This window comes from Calypte anna, chromosome Z, assembly GCF_003957555.1.
Source record: "Calypte anna isolate BGI_N300 chromosome Z, bCalAnn1_v1.p, whole genome shotgun sequence".
NCBI classification, from domain to species: Eukaryota; Metazoa; Chordata; class Aves; order Apodiformes; family Trochilidae; genus Calypte; species Calypte anna.
The window spans coordinates 11978037-11991695 of NC_044274.1; the positions used below are offsets into that span (position 1 = coordinate 11978037).

Genomic DNA, 13659 nt, shown 5'->3' on the forward strand with positions numbered 1-13659 from the left:
TGTTCACCTAAATATACCTTTAGTAGCAGCACAGAATCAGGTCTTTAAAAAAAACACAAATATTCTTAAAGGGGTCACTTTTTAACTGAAGAGATTATGACTCAAATGTATATCAGAACATTATGTAATACAGGTACCTGTGGTCCAGCACAGCTGATCTTACAAACATCACAGTAGTGGATCTGGGGCGGTTTGGGAGGTTGTTTTGGTTTCAGTTGTTTATTTTGGAATGGTGCCTTTTTAGTAAAGGTGGTCCCTGTCCAAGCAGCTGTTGCAGCAGCAGCAGCAGCTGCTGCTGCCGCCTGTTTCTGTTGCTGCTGCTGCTGCTGGTAATAGGACGATGCAGCTGAATACACTGCAGCTTCATAGCCAGAGTAAGAGGTACCTCAAAGATCAAAATAAAATAAACGTTACATCACTGTACATCATGTATCTATTACATAATACACTGATTCAAAACATGTTGCATAACAGAGTTGGGAGGCAGGGAAGAATATAAATTATTTATTGAGATCTTCTTAAGTCAGTCTGAATTTTTATTATGTTTCATACGTTTACACAGCTACCAATTTTATCAGGCATATATTATATTTTAGACATATCTTTGGAGACATACAATTATGTTTGATATATAAAAGCATTCCTAACGAATATGTGAAATTTCCTAGTACATCTGGTAAGACTGAGCATGATGTAACACAAATTTTTAATACAAGATTTATCAAAGGCCACTTGAAGTAAGCAGTCTTCCAAAATCAAATTTGCAGTTCAAGCTTCCAAATGGCAAGGACAGACATTATGTAGAGAAAGGGGAAAAAAATGAAGGTAAAGGCAGCATAGCTAGTGCTTTTACATTCTATTTCATTAATTTAAAGAGTTTTAGTGCAGAGAAGCTGTTTGCTCTAGCTAGAACCTGGCTATGCAGTGCTTGATTTCTTGTATCAAATTTGAAACCAGTCTTTTTTTCCTTTGAGACAGTTTTCCTATAAACTTGCTACACCTACAGGTTGAACTATTTTAATCTTCTGATCAGGCTCTGTCTCAAGGAAGTCTTAAAATCCCTTATTAAATGGAAAACAGAACAAAACAAAAAGTTCAAAGTAGCTGTAATATACCAGTTGATAACCATCTGGCCATACATTCCACATCTCTTATCATCTTTCACCACTTTTTGAATTCCTCATGTATGATGGAAAGTCTTCTTTTCTGCACTCATTCTCCTCCTGTTTTGGATTAAGACAGCCCAGACTTAAAAGATTTCTATTGGACTGCTCCTCCCTGTCTCTCTAACTGCTGTTTGATGGCAGCATGCGCCCTTCCAGCTTCCTTGGTTAATATTTGTGTGGATGTGTTTCCTTTTTTCTGTCCCACAACTTTTCCCTCCAAAGCGTACAAGAAGTCACAAAACACCATGCATGCAGCAATGCCAATGCCTGGTATATTCTCACATCTAACAAAGTAGCAACACACAAACATCAAACCATTTTTAAAGAAACAGCACTTTGCCCTTGTAATGACTTAACTGTTGATAATCTTAGTAGACTATGATGTAACTGAACATGAACTGCTAAAATCCTGAGTATTTGAAGCCTCTCCTGCAGGAAATGTAATGATCTGAACAACATAACATGCAAAATGCTTACCAGAGTAGGTAACTGCTGTTGTACTGTATGTTGCACTTTGAGTGTAAGATGGAACCACAGTAGCTGCAGCTGCTACAGGCTGCACAGTAGAGGATACTGGATATATGGAAAATGTAGTTGTTGCTGGACTTGGGGTTGCAGGTTTTATAGCTGTCACTTGTCGTGTTTGCTGGGCTTGGGTATACTGGGTTGCTCCTTGGCTATATCCTGCTTTAGGAGCTAATTTGGATAGAAAATAAAAGTGCACAAACATTGATTTGTTTTAGTTAAATGAAATACAAATACACGTTACATGATACTTAGTGACATGTTGGGAAAAAAAATATGTTTTGTTGGGTTTTTTTTGTATGGGTTTTGGTTTCATTTTATTAGTAGTAGTAGTATTTGGTTTTTTGTGTTGTGGTTTGTTTGGTTTGGTTTTGAGTCAGCTGTGTGTATCACACAACAACTCTTAATCACATCATACCTCACACTAGTAAGCCAAAGGTTTGTTTATTTAATTATTTTTAACTGTGCTGGCATGGTTTTAAACAACCTTATCATTCAATGGTCTTACTAGAGTACACTAAACCAAAGTGCACCATAACTTTCCTATTATTTTGAATTTAAAATTGAAAAAAAAAAAAGGATTTATGCTTTGTAGCAATCATGACAATAATTAAAGACCTAATACATTACATAACTAAAGAATTTTAAAAATAGTCTTTTTATTTGATTTATCACCTAAATCCGCCCAAATACTTGACTAACTATTTGAACCCACTTCAAGATTTCTAGAGAAATCAACAAGTTTGACTAGAAACATGTTTTCAGTTGCAACACTCCAAACCTCACAGACAGTTACTTGAGACAATGTCACAATAATGTTCAAGTTCTGGATGCAGCAATTCTTTCCTATATATCATCAGAGATTACACGACAGCTAAAGAACAAAATCTGGATAACATTAAATATTGAAAAAAAACTGTTTCAAGGTATTAAAGTACTATATAGACTGCATACAGTGACAACAGCTCGACTCATTCCACCCACCTGTCTGGTAGTAGGATTCAGCTACTGAAGGCTGAGGCTGGGCAGCAGCAGCCACGGCTGCTGCAGTCGCTGTTGGCTGTTGATAATACTGTTTGCTGTCATAAGCAACAGCTGGGGCAGTGGAGCGCACATAGGAATAGGAATCCTAAAAAAAAAATTTAAAAATCCAGTAAATTTCTCCTTTAAGTACCTGGAATACTGTACCTGTACCTTGAGTAATACAAGTCATTAGCACACCCAAAGAAACAATGTATTTTCTTCTGGTCTACTAGAGGCAATTTAACAAAAAAGATAGAGTATACACATGGGGGTTGAACTAGATGGTCTTTCAAGGTCCCTTCCAACCCCTAACTTTCTACGATTCTATGAAATGTATGCATTAAAGAAATTAAATTTACCTTTACAGATACTTAAGAACAATCCTAATGATCTTTTTCAGGCTTGATACAGCAATTATTCTCATGCTGTTAAATCACGTTCACCTACTACCTACTGTCACTTTAAAGTAATTACTCTCACTACTTTTTAATGACTGTATCAGTCTACATTTGTGTAAAGTATGAAGTGAAAAACAACCACAGACCTCTATAAAATGTGAATTTCTACAAATGGTAATAAACTCACAAGTTTACAACCATGACCTTGGCTTTAAAAATCCCATCATTAACAACAGTTTACTTGGTTATGTTTTTTAAAGTATTATAGCAACACTTTTAAAGTCTTTTTTACTCTTTGGTATATCCGCTAGTCCCCTAGAGAACCATACACACATACATACATGTACATGTATACGTATACACATATGTATATGCATATGCATATGTGTATGTAGTCTCTGCCAGTCTATACTGGCAAGGCAAGTTGCCCATTTGACACATCCAGAACTCAGGAGATGACAGTAAGCTTATAAGGGAAGGGCCTGGAAGCCAACATACGTATGTACATGTATACTCTCATTCTCAACATATTTATGGTAAAGCATAAAGAGCTGATTACCTGAGGGACAGCAAGGCATGCACTACTATAGCTGAAACATACTATATAAATTAGAATATTTTTAATTCCAAGAAATGTAACAACAAAATCTCTTATCCATACAACCTGTGTAAACCAGAATTGTTTTTATTCAATTTAGCAGACTCTCTTATCTGTCCAGAGGCATCTAATAACTGACCACATGTGAGTACCCATGCTGCTGTAAAGACACTGATATTACGATTCACTACAAAGTCTAAAAGGTGCACAAAAGCACTGAGAACATGCAGCAACAGAATAGTCCTTTTAAACAAACCAAAATATTGTTTAGAGTCTGGAATGTCTTAGTAAGAATGTCTTAGTAAGTTTAAAAAAAGTTAAAAAAAAAAGTAAGTAAAAAAGAAAGTAAAAAGTTTTTACTAAAAAGTAAAAAAATATCACAAGTGATAGACTATTTCAACATCTAACATGAAAACAGGCACAGTTCCCTTTTGGGGAAGCTTTTAAATACACGAGATTAGGCTGAGATCCCACAAAGGCTATCCCAGAATCACCCAAAGAATAGGTTCCTCTCCTAGGACAATCTTCTGTTCTCAGATGTTTGGTCCTAGAACACAGGACCACAAGATCTGTGGCACATAGGAATCTGACACAGGAATTATTTCTGCCTTCACAAAAAATTTCATTGTAATAGTTTTTTCAGCTGCATCAGCTCTGTGACCCACTTTACTGCAAGCCACTCCATCACTTAAGCTATGTGAGGCAAGACATTACCACTTACTTCAGCAGCAGTTTCACAAAATCACTCGGAGGTAAAACATGGGTTGGCAGATTACATGAGGGTCAGAATCTTAGCTACTACAGTAATAGTGCTGATAAACCTCTAAAAAGTGATACCAGACTGCAGTGACTTCACAAGCACACACACACACAAAAAAACCCTAAGTATCAACACATTCTCTTGCCCAAACAATCTTCCTTGTTTTAACACATCCCTTAAAAAAATCATGCAGCAGAAGAGATTTTTTTCAACCCACCTGGTAATTCTGCGTAGTGACAGGAGGTGGTGGTGGTGGAGCTTCCTGTTGCCTCTGTGTGTAACCATAATCTGTAGCTGTGTGTGCTGTAGGGTAGCCTCCGTAGGCAGCAGCTGTTGCAGCAGCTGCAACAGCCACAGGAGCAGGCCTGGCTACTGCAACTGTGGCTGCTGCTGGAGCGTAGGCTGCAGTGACCGTGTGCGCAGCGACTGGTGCCTGGTGGACAGTGTAGCTAGCAACTGTGGTTGGATGGGAATAGGCTACACCCGAAGCTGGCTGCTGGCTATATGGGAAAAAGAGAGTAAGTAAATAATTCGATTTTCATCCAGCACACTAAGCTGATGCCTACGCATTTCAAAACCCTGGCTCTGATTAACACTTGTCTCTTCCACAAATAAAGCCCTGATAGTGGCTTTTATTAACCCTCTTCCCCCTCCATTAAAATGGATGTGCCATGTGGAAGTTTCTGTGCAAGCACATAGACTGTGCATGTGACAACTTTCTTAGCAAGAGGGGTGTTTGCATTGGGGTTTTTCTGCAGGAGTGGAACACAAATTCTTCATTCAAAACAATATAGAAGGCCTGAACTGCTATCTTTTCATGACTGATGAGTGTTTAAATGCTGGTGTAGCTCTTCAATAAAACTGACATACCTGTAAGATTAAGAAAAATACTACTTTTCAGTGAGAGCTTATTACTGCCTTGCACTTGTATTAAATTTTTCAGTAAACTGTGTAAAGTAATATGGTTCTACAGAATTCCATTAAAACTAGCTCCGAACTCTTACATTTAAGTAAAAGAGACCTTATACACACACCTCCTATAGAAGATTTCTCTAAGAGATGTTTAGAATTACAAAAGCTGGCCCCACTTGCTCGTACAGATGCCCACTGACTCACAACATGAAGTATAAAAAGAACAGTTGGGTCAAGCAAGAGAACTGTAACCAGAGTTCTGGCAAACTACCAGGCACATGCTGAAACTAATTTGCATCTCTAAAATTTGCAGGTAGGACAGTAATATATAGCCATTTACAAAGAATGAGTAAATATTAATCGTGGAAATAAAAAATGATGGCATCATAGGTTTAATTATTTGAACAGAAGCTATAGTGATGTGTAACTGTGCATTAAGATTAGAAGCTTAGAATACTTAGTTCAATTTTTAAACAAACTAAGTAAAACAGGCAAAATATCACTGTCTGGAACAATGATGATGTGGAGACTGAGTGATTACCCTGAATTTTTAAGTACAGTTCCTGCTCTGTTGTTCAGTAATATTTAAGAATCTTCATAGGTTCACATCTCCATAGCATCATTAAAAGAAAATTCCATGCCTGTCAAAGAGGTAGTACTGTCTATTTTTCAGCTCAAAACCAAAAGGAACAAGTTTTCCTGAAATCTGCAATATTCTCTCTGATATATCTACTAGAAAAAAAGCACATTTAACCATATATACTACTACTTTTGCAAAAGACATTTCTGTATCTCCCTTGTGGTTAGTAATTTTTGTTTATTTATTTTTAGGAAAACTGATTTTGTCCATTTAATTACAGAGAACCCATTAACTTCATTATATTAAGAATTACAATTTTTACAGCAGAAAAAGAAAGTTCTGTTACTATTGGACTTCCATTCCTGGACTTCACCTTCTTGCCATCACAGGCCCCCGACAGCTTAGGAGAACACTTGCAGTCAATCCAAAGTTAACTCAGTTTTGAGTTGTACTCGTAACTATGTTTCATTTTATTTTCAATTTCTTAGTGTAACAGTAGAAGAAAACTGAAACACTTTATTGTAGTTCCCAGCACTGCTTGAAACTATTACTCCTACATGACATACCTAGGAAGATTCTGTTTTGACAGTTGAAGTGAGAAATATTTTAGTATTCGTACTTTAGTATCAGTACTAGAAGTACTTCAGTATTAGTAAAAGTGAAAGCCAGCTTATAAAATTAGCCAGTATTATCTATGTAACTAACAGTACAAAAGTGTAAAATACTCATGAATTCTGAAGTAATTATCATAGGTATCTACTGAAAACACATTAAATTAAGAAAACAGTAATGTATAGCTGAGACTGCAGCCGATTACATCAGCATTCCAATACTGCCAAAAAGTAAAGTCTTGCTCTACCCTCTCACCACTGTTACTCTTCCCTTCTCCCATTAGTGAAACTGGACCATGACATCCTATTCCATCACTGCTGCTACTTCTACTTGTTAAGCTACTGATTGCAATGATTTAACAAATTAATCTATCTGAAATTGTGAGAATTTTTTTCTGACCTCATTTTCTGATACAATAGAAATGTCAAAACCATTGAACGTTACAAAAATCTGCTGAGTGCCAGAACCCGTGTAACTTATACATAGGAACACAGGGAGTAGAAATGGAAGGAGAAAGAACAAGGACCTGCCCAGGATACATTAGCTTGGGTTTTCCAAGTTTCATGTAGTGATGCTTAAGTAACTATTAGAAAACACAATACAGTGCTCACAACACACTATGAAGTAATAGTACCAGTCAGTTTAAGGAAATGTTTCTGTTTCAGGCTATATATGATTAAAGCAACTTGACAGTCTCCAGACTGGGAAGAGATTATGGTCAACATTAGCAGGACTAGTAACAAGATGCTAGTGCAGACAGTTTAATTTCTTCTGTGCTATTTTTGTACCAGAATTCCTTGTCATGGTATAGAATTAACAGCCAAAATAATTTTGTTTTTTAAGGCTGACACATTTCTATGACCATGTTTGCTTTAGCAAACCTGTTCCCCTCGCTTCTGCAACATCATGCAGAGCTAGTGATCGAGTTTGCAAGACTGCAAAAAATATTCTGGAATTGACTACTTCTTTTAAAAAGTTATGTAACATTGTGTTACAAATTCATGGTGGTATGTTTCCTAAATTTACAACATCACTTTTCTCTCCTCATGGACTTACAGAAAAACCTCTAACCTTAAGATGCCCAGACCTTTTCATGTAATTAATTTACATAAAAGGATTTTTGCAACAGCTTCTTCATTTAACTTACATGAGTTTATGTCCCTGTTTGGTGATTAGTCCCTTATCACATCTACTAAAATGAATTTACCTCCTCCTAGATTATGTTGCCAGACTCCCTATTCCACTATCTCCCCTCCAGTTCATCTGTGCACCTATCCTAGTATTAGCTATTCATCTTTCTTAACTACAGATGGCTAGAATGGTATGTATCATTTCAGATGAAGTTTCAGATGTGCTACCCACTCTCCTCCAGAAAGAGCTTTCCCAACAGTGTAGCTTTCTCACAGCTGCTTCTTGAAAAGTTACCTGTGGATTGACAATATTTTCCTTGCATCTAACATCACATGCCATCCTAATATAAATACTAAGGAAGACTAAGAACCAGTCCTTAGGGAACTTCATTGCCATTACTCCTATTTAGTATCACTTTTCTAATCCTACTAACCACCTCTACCAGCTTCTTCTCTACAAGTCTTTTACTAATCTCTACCTTAAGTAATGATTTTCCATATTAGAGCACACAAAGTATTTCAACATAGTCCTTCTAAGTAAGACTCTAAAAGGTTTAGGCGAATTACCAAATTAGAGCAGTGATGACGTATGTCAGCTGACCTGTGTGGTACAAACTACATGGGTGTTCTTCACCACAAGGAAGTAATTCAGTATAGCTTAATCCCCCAACACAGCTGCAAAAAGTTGAACCAAATTACTTTGTATGTTCTGTGGGCTAAGGACATACAACTGGGTACTGCTGCACAGCAGACAGAAACACCAACTCACGGCCCTAGTGCCTTAGCCACTTGTGCTGGTTTTGGCCGCTGCCGAGTTAATTTTCTCCACAGTAGCTGGCTACTTTTGTATTAGAACTGGAAACAGTGTTCATAATGCAGCAACATTTTTGTTATTACAGAGTGTGCCTAGAAAGTCCAGGCCTTTTCTGCTTCTCACCCCACCACACCAGTGAGTAGGCTGGGGGTGCACTGTAAGCTGGGAGGGGATACAGGCAAGACAGCTGATCCTGACTGGCCAAGGGGGTATTCCACACCATATGATGTCATGCTCAGCATATAAAGCTGAAGGAAGATAAAGGAGCGGGGGGTGATGTCTGCAGTGATGGCTTTTTCTCACTTTTAGTCTTCTGATTCTCTCCCTCATCCCAACTGGGCAGAGTGAGTGAGTGGCTGTGTGTGGCTCATTTTCCATCTGGGGTTAAGCCACACCACCAGTTTCTTCATAGATTAATTCTTCTCTTCCACAAAATAAATTCTAATACCCTTATTAGGAACTCTGAGTTCAAGTTAATTCCAGATCTCCTCTTATGAAAAGATACCTAGTCTGTTTCTCCATACTGACCAGGTAGAGTTTAAAAATCACAGAATCATTTAGGCTGAAAAAAAAATTTGGAACTCATCTGTTCCAACCCAGTGCTCAAAGCACAGTGAATTTTAAAGTTAATTAGGTTTCTCAGGGCTCCACCCAGTCAGATACCAATCATCCCCAAGAACAGAGATTGCAATACTGCTTTAGACAACCTGTTCCAGTGTTTGTGCGTTCTCCCTCTCAATAATTTTTTCCTTAGTTTATAAAACCTTCAGTTCCAAAAGCAAATGAGCTCTGCATTAACGTTTACATAAGTCAAACCCAGTTTGTGGCAATTTAATTCAATGTAACTTCATACTGCAATTCAGTGTTTTATTTGCTATCAAAATAAGCATCATTCTTTGATTTAAAAAGTTATGCATAAAGGAGCTGGCAGCTTAAAATCTTACTCTGCTTTATGGCTATTTTATTTCCTCTTTTGCCAGAAATTTTCATTTTAAAATAACACATTTTATTCATGCCACCTCTATTTTGTTAGCTGATCACAATCAGCTCGATTTAATTTCTGTTTTTTTAAGAACAACACACATTCTTCAATGCTCATCTTTTGGCTCAGGTTTCTATTCCACTGCCTTATCACTCTCCCTCCCAGAGACAGACTACAGTCTACATGTTACATTCAAATGTTCTTTTCCAGGTTCTGTATATGCATTTCAGATGACTACAAGTTATTTCCAGCACTTTAAGCCATTTTCTCACTCTCTACCTGCTCTGAACTGCTACATGCATATTGCTACTTTCCCTTCCTCCCTTTCCTCTTTGGTTACTACTCCCTAGTAAGTTTGATTCCATTAAGTTTTACACCCCCTTAGTATACCTAGCTTGCCCTCATCTTCCATGTCCTACCTAAGTAACCTCAAGACTGAGATAATTAATGCTTTATTCACAATTATTGTACAATACTGCATGAGAAAACTATTTTGTAAAACACTTTTGACTTAAATCTTTGAATAACACCTGATGTGTACTGACACTAATGATGGGAAATACTAACCTTTATGATGCTTTAGTATGAGAAAAAGTGCCATATATTATGAAATACCACTATGATATTAAACTTCCTAGATAGGACTGACTGCAGCAAAGCTGTGGCCATGTGATACTAATCTCCAATTCCCTGTCAATCTGCTTTTCTCAGGGGTGAGGGGCCACACTGGTTCACAATCTTGAAGAATTCATCCCAGAGCAAAAGCCACAGCACAGTGGCCTTGTGCACACTGCTGTCTGATGTATGTGTGCCATGTTTTCCCAAGGCAGATGCACGGTTTGTCCTGGTACTTGGGACACAGAATAACACTGCAGCTGCTTTTATGGTGTCAGCATTTGATACTGCTCTCTATACTCACAACTGACTCTTAAACAGTGCAGCATGTAAAAATCTCTCTCATTTGCAAAGTCTCCTCTTGTCAGGGTTTATCAATCAGGACATGCCAAAAAACAAAGTTCTCTATTACCCCCCTCCACTGTTCCAAGGGAAGATAGGAGGAAAATAAGGAAGAGAGACTTAGAGGTTGGAAATCAAGTCTGGAACAGGTTTACTGGAACAGGGTAAGGACAGTAACACATGAGATGAGAACAAATATACAAAACCTCATCTTGATGACTACAGAGATTGGTGTCTAAGGGTCTATAACAATATGAACTCAGAAGAGGGGTCCATGGCTCTTTCCCAGCACCCAATGGATGTGGATTTTGAAGAGCTTATGGTGAGCTGATAGAAAAGCAGGAGCCTTTCCAAGACCCTGGAGTGCAGTGAAGCAGCAGGGAAGGAGGGACTGGGAAGGGGGCCCAGCTTCTGATCCCACTGGCTTTCATAGCGTATGACATGAAAGGGGAATATTGATCCCTCCCTGCTCCTCCCCTCCCGGATCCCTCAGGTCTGTCTTCAGGTCCTCATATAGGCAGGTACCAAAATATTTGCCTGGGCCGCTCAAACCACACCACTACTCCAAAATAGCAAGGTTGAAGAGTTATGAAGATCTCCCTGCCCAATTCTACACCACAAAATCAACTGGAACTATAGTACAGCTTTCAAAAAAAGTTTGTTTCTAGGTGCATACTTCACCAGCAGACCTTCAGCCTCAACACTTCCATTTGTGCAAGTTGTTTTAAACACCGGCAAAAAGTGCACACCACGAGAACAAGCTCTCAGAACAGTTGTCACTAGTCTGTATTAATTATTTCATAAACTAGACAAATTTCGTATTTCTCTCAGTAATTTTTATCCTCTTGTCAAAACACATACAACACTCAGGAAGCAGTTAAAAACCTTTTCTGAATTTCACAAAAATCTTCGACAAGAAAACTATCAATGGCTTTGATACAGAAAAAGGTCTTCCAAAGTGAAAAAAAAAAAAAAGCTGGCAAAAAAGCACTTAAAATTATAAAATCAGAAGCTGTTTAGGAGGCAGAAACTGATGATCAATAGCAGCTGGTGTTTACTTAGCAAACCTGCACAGGTTTGTCAAAGTTAAATAGCCATATAATACAGATTTGTAAATGAGCAACTTCCCCAAAATGCTCAGATGAGAATTTGTTACTAGATCAAATATGTCAGAACCCTCATTTTTTATTATTTCTACATAGCAGTGCTGATAGAATATCTGGATTTCCTGCACTGTATCAGCCAAAGATTGACAGAAAATTAAGATTAATTAAAAACCAAACATTAAATTCTCTTCTGTAGAAGATTTTGCTTTTGTCCTTTTTTAAGTTCTAGCTATTGGACATTTCTAATAAAAGTGCTGAAAACAGAAAGCTTTACCTTTTTTTATCAAGAAAATAGAATTTGAATATAAAAATGCTGCCTATTTTGTCAGGTATTAACTTCAGAAGACTTAAGATAGTAAGATTTTCCACATCAAGATATCTGTGGAGTAAGTCATGCTCTAGAGAACTTAATAATGTATCTGTATAGTGGCAAATATTGTCAGAGGAATACCCTTTCAGAAAAACACAGTCCACTTCCAGGAAAAATATATAGCATGTGAAAGGTACATCCAGAGGAAGCACTTAAAAGGTTCCCTGTGAAGTCTTAATTTTCATCACACTGACTCACCTAATTTAACAACGTAATTCCTGTGCACGTATAGCAAAGAAAAAAACAATGCTGATTTCCGTTACCATCTTTGTACTAATTACCAACACACACAGACCTAAACGTGCTGGTATTCCAGCTCAGTTTAGGGAGCTGAAAACACTCTCCCAAGAGGTAAACATTTCTTTTTGTTTTAGTTTACTGAACAGTGCTATTCTGACATGCCCATTTTCTTCCTGAACACACTTGACTATAAACAGCATAAAATGGTGACATGAAGTATTACACTACTGTACTTCTACATTTCAGAAGTGACTTCTGCATTTCTAGAGCCTGTTACTCACTATGAGCATAGAATTTCATTGAAGACTGAATATATGTTTTAGAATGTTAACAAAAATTACTATTTCCTATTATTAAAATTTTGTGAACAGAATGAACATTGTAATGCAATTCACTAAGAATCCAAAGAGATGCCTGAAGGAATGCAAATGTGCAATTTTTTCTTGAACTCTTAAATTTCAGTAACTCCCAGGAGCATACTCTATAGCTTAATTACAAACAGCCCAAAAAAGACACTTCTGTGTAGCAACTTCGAGTTTCCCTTCCTCTTCCTCATTTCTAAAAATAAAATCCTTCCATCCTTGCGTCCTTGCATTACAAACAAAAAATACACATTACTAGCCAGCTAAACCATATACTATCAATAACTCACCTCAAACAGTATCCTCATGCTTTCAATACATCCTTACTGCTTCTCACATTTAGTCTCTCAATGTGATGTAAACCCAACCAAATTCTGCAATGTTTCTCCCTGGTACATCACAACATAACTGCAGAAGTGTCTCTAACAGTGATGTAATACATGCTCTGCATCTACCTCCCCTTTACTCAGCTGCACACTATGGACAGCTTATTATCTATACTGCTGTCTTCATTATCAAAACAGTAATTAAATTCAAGTCAACACCCATGTTCACAATTCTAAGACACAAGACAAAAGAAAGGAGCTTAAGATGTTATACATGCCTGGAAAAGTACCAGGTACTACCGTGTGCCCTGTTCAGATCATAAAATTAAAGAATGGTTGAGGTGGGAAGGCACCTGAAAGGTCACCTGAGGGCCCAATTGCACTGAAGCAGAGCTGCCTACAGTCAGGCACCCAGGACCATGTCCAAATAGCTTCTCAGTATCTCCAAACAGCTTCTGAGTTTCTCCAAGGATGGAGGGCTCCGTCACTCTCACAGTGAAAAAGGATTCCCTGATGTTCAGAGGGAACCTCCTGTGCATCATTCTGTGCCCTTGGCTTCTGGCCCTGCCACTGAGCACCACTGCAAAAAGCCTGGCTCTGTCCTTTCTGCACCCTTCCTTCCTTCCTTCAGGTATTTCTGTTCAGGAAAAATATGGCACCCCAGCCTTCTCTTTTCCAGGCTAGACTGCCCCAACTCTCTCAGCCTTTCCTCAGTCCCTTAATCACCTTTGTGTCTCTTCGCTGGACTCTCTCCAGTACTTCTCCCTTGCACTGGGAATCCCAGAACTGGACACAGGC

General features: G+C 38.0%; 1 protein-coding gene and 1 non-coding gene across 3 annotated transcripts in view; both read right to left on the minus strand.

Annotated features, from left to right (window-relative positions):
• Positions 1–13659, minus strand: part of ZFR (zinc finger RNA binding protein) — a 44270-nt gene that overhangs the window by 24425 nt on the left and 6186 nt on the right. For both annotated transcript variants that reach the window (XM_030466971.1, XM_030466970.1), the window contains exons 3-6: positions 4688–4970; positions 2676–2820; positions 1644–1862; positions 138–385 (exon numbers count right to left, since the gene is read on the minus strand). In XM_030466971.1, coding sequence (XP_030322831.1) covers positions 138–385; positions 1644–1862; positions 2676–2820; positions 4688–4970 — 895 coding nt within the window. The remainder of the gene's footprint in view (positions 1–137; positions 386–1643; positions 1863–2675; positions 2821–4687; positions 4971–13659) is intronic.
• LOC115599989 lies at positions 7370–7507 on the minus strand. Its single transcript, XR_003988758.1, has one exon. It is a non-coding gene; the product is annotated as a small nucleolar RNA SNORA66 (small nucleolar RNA).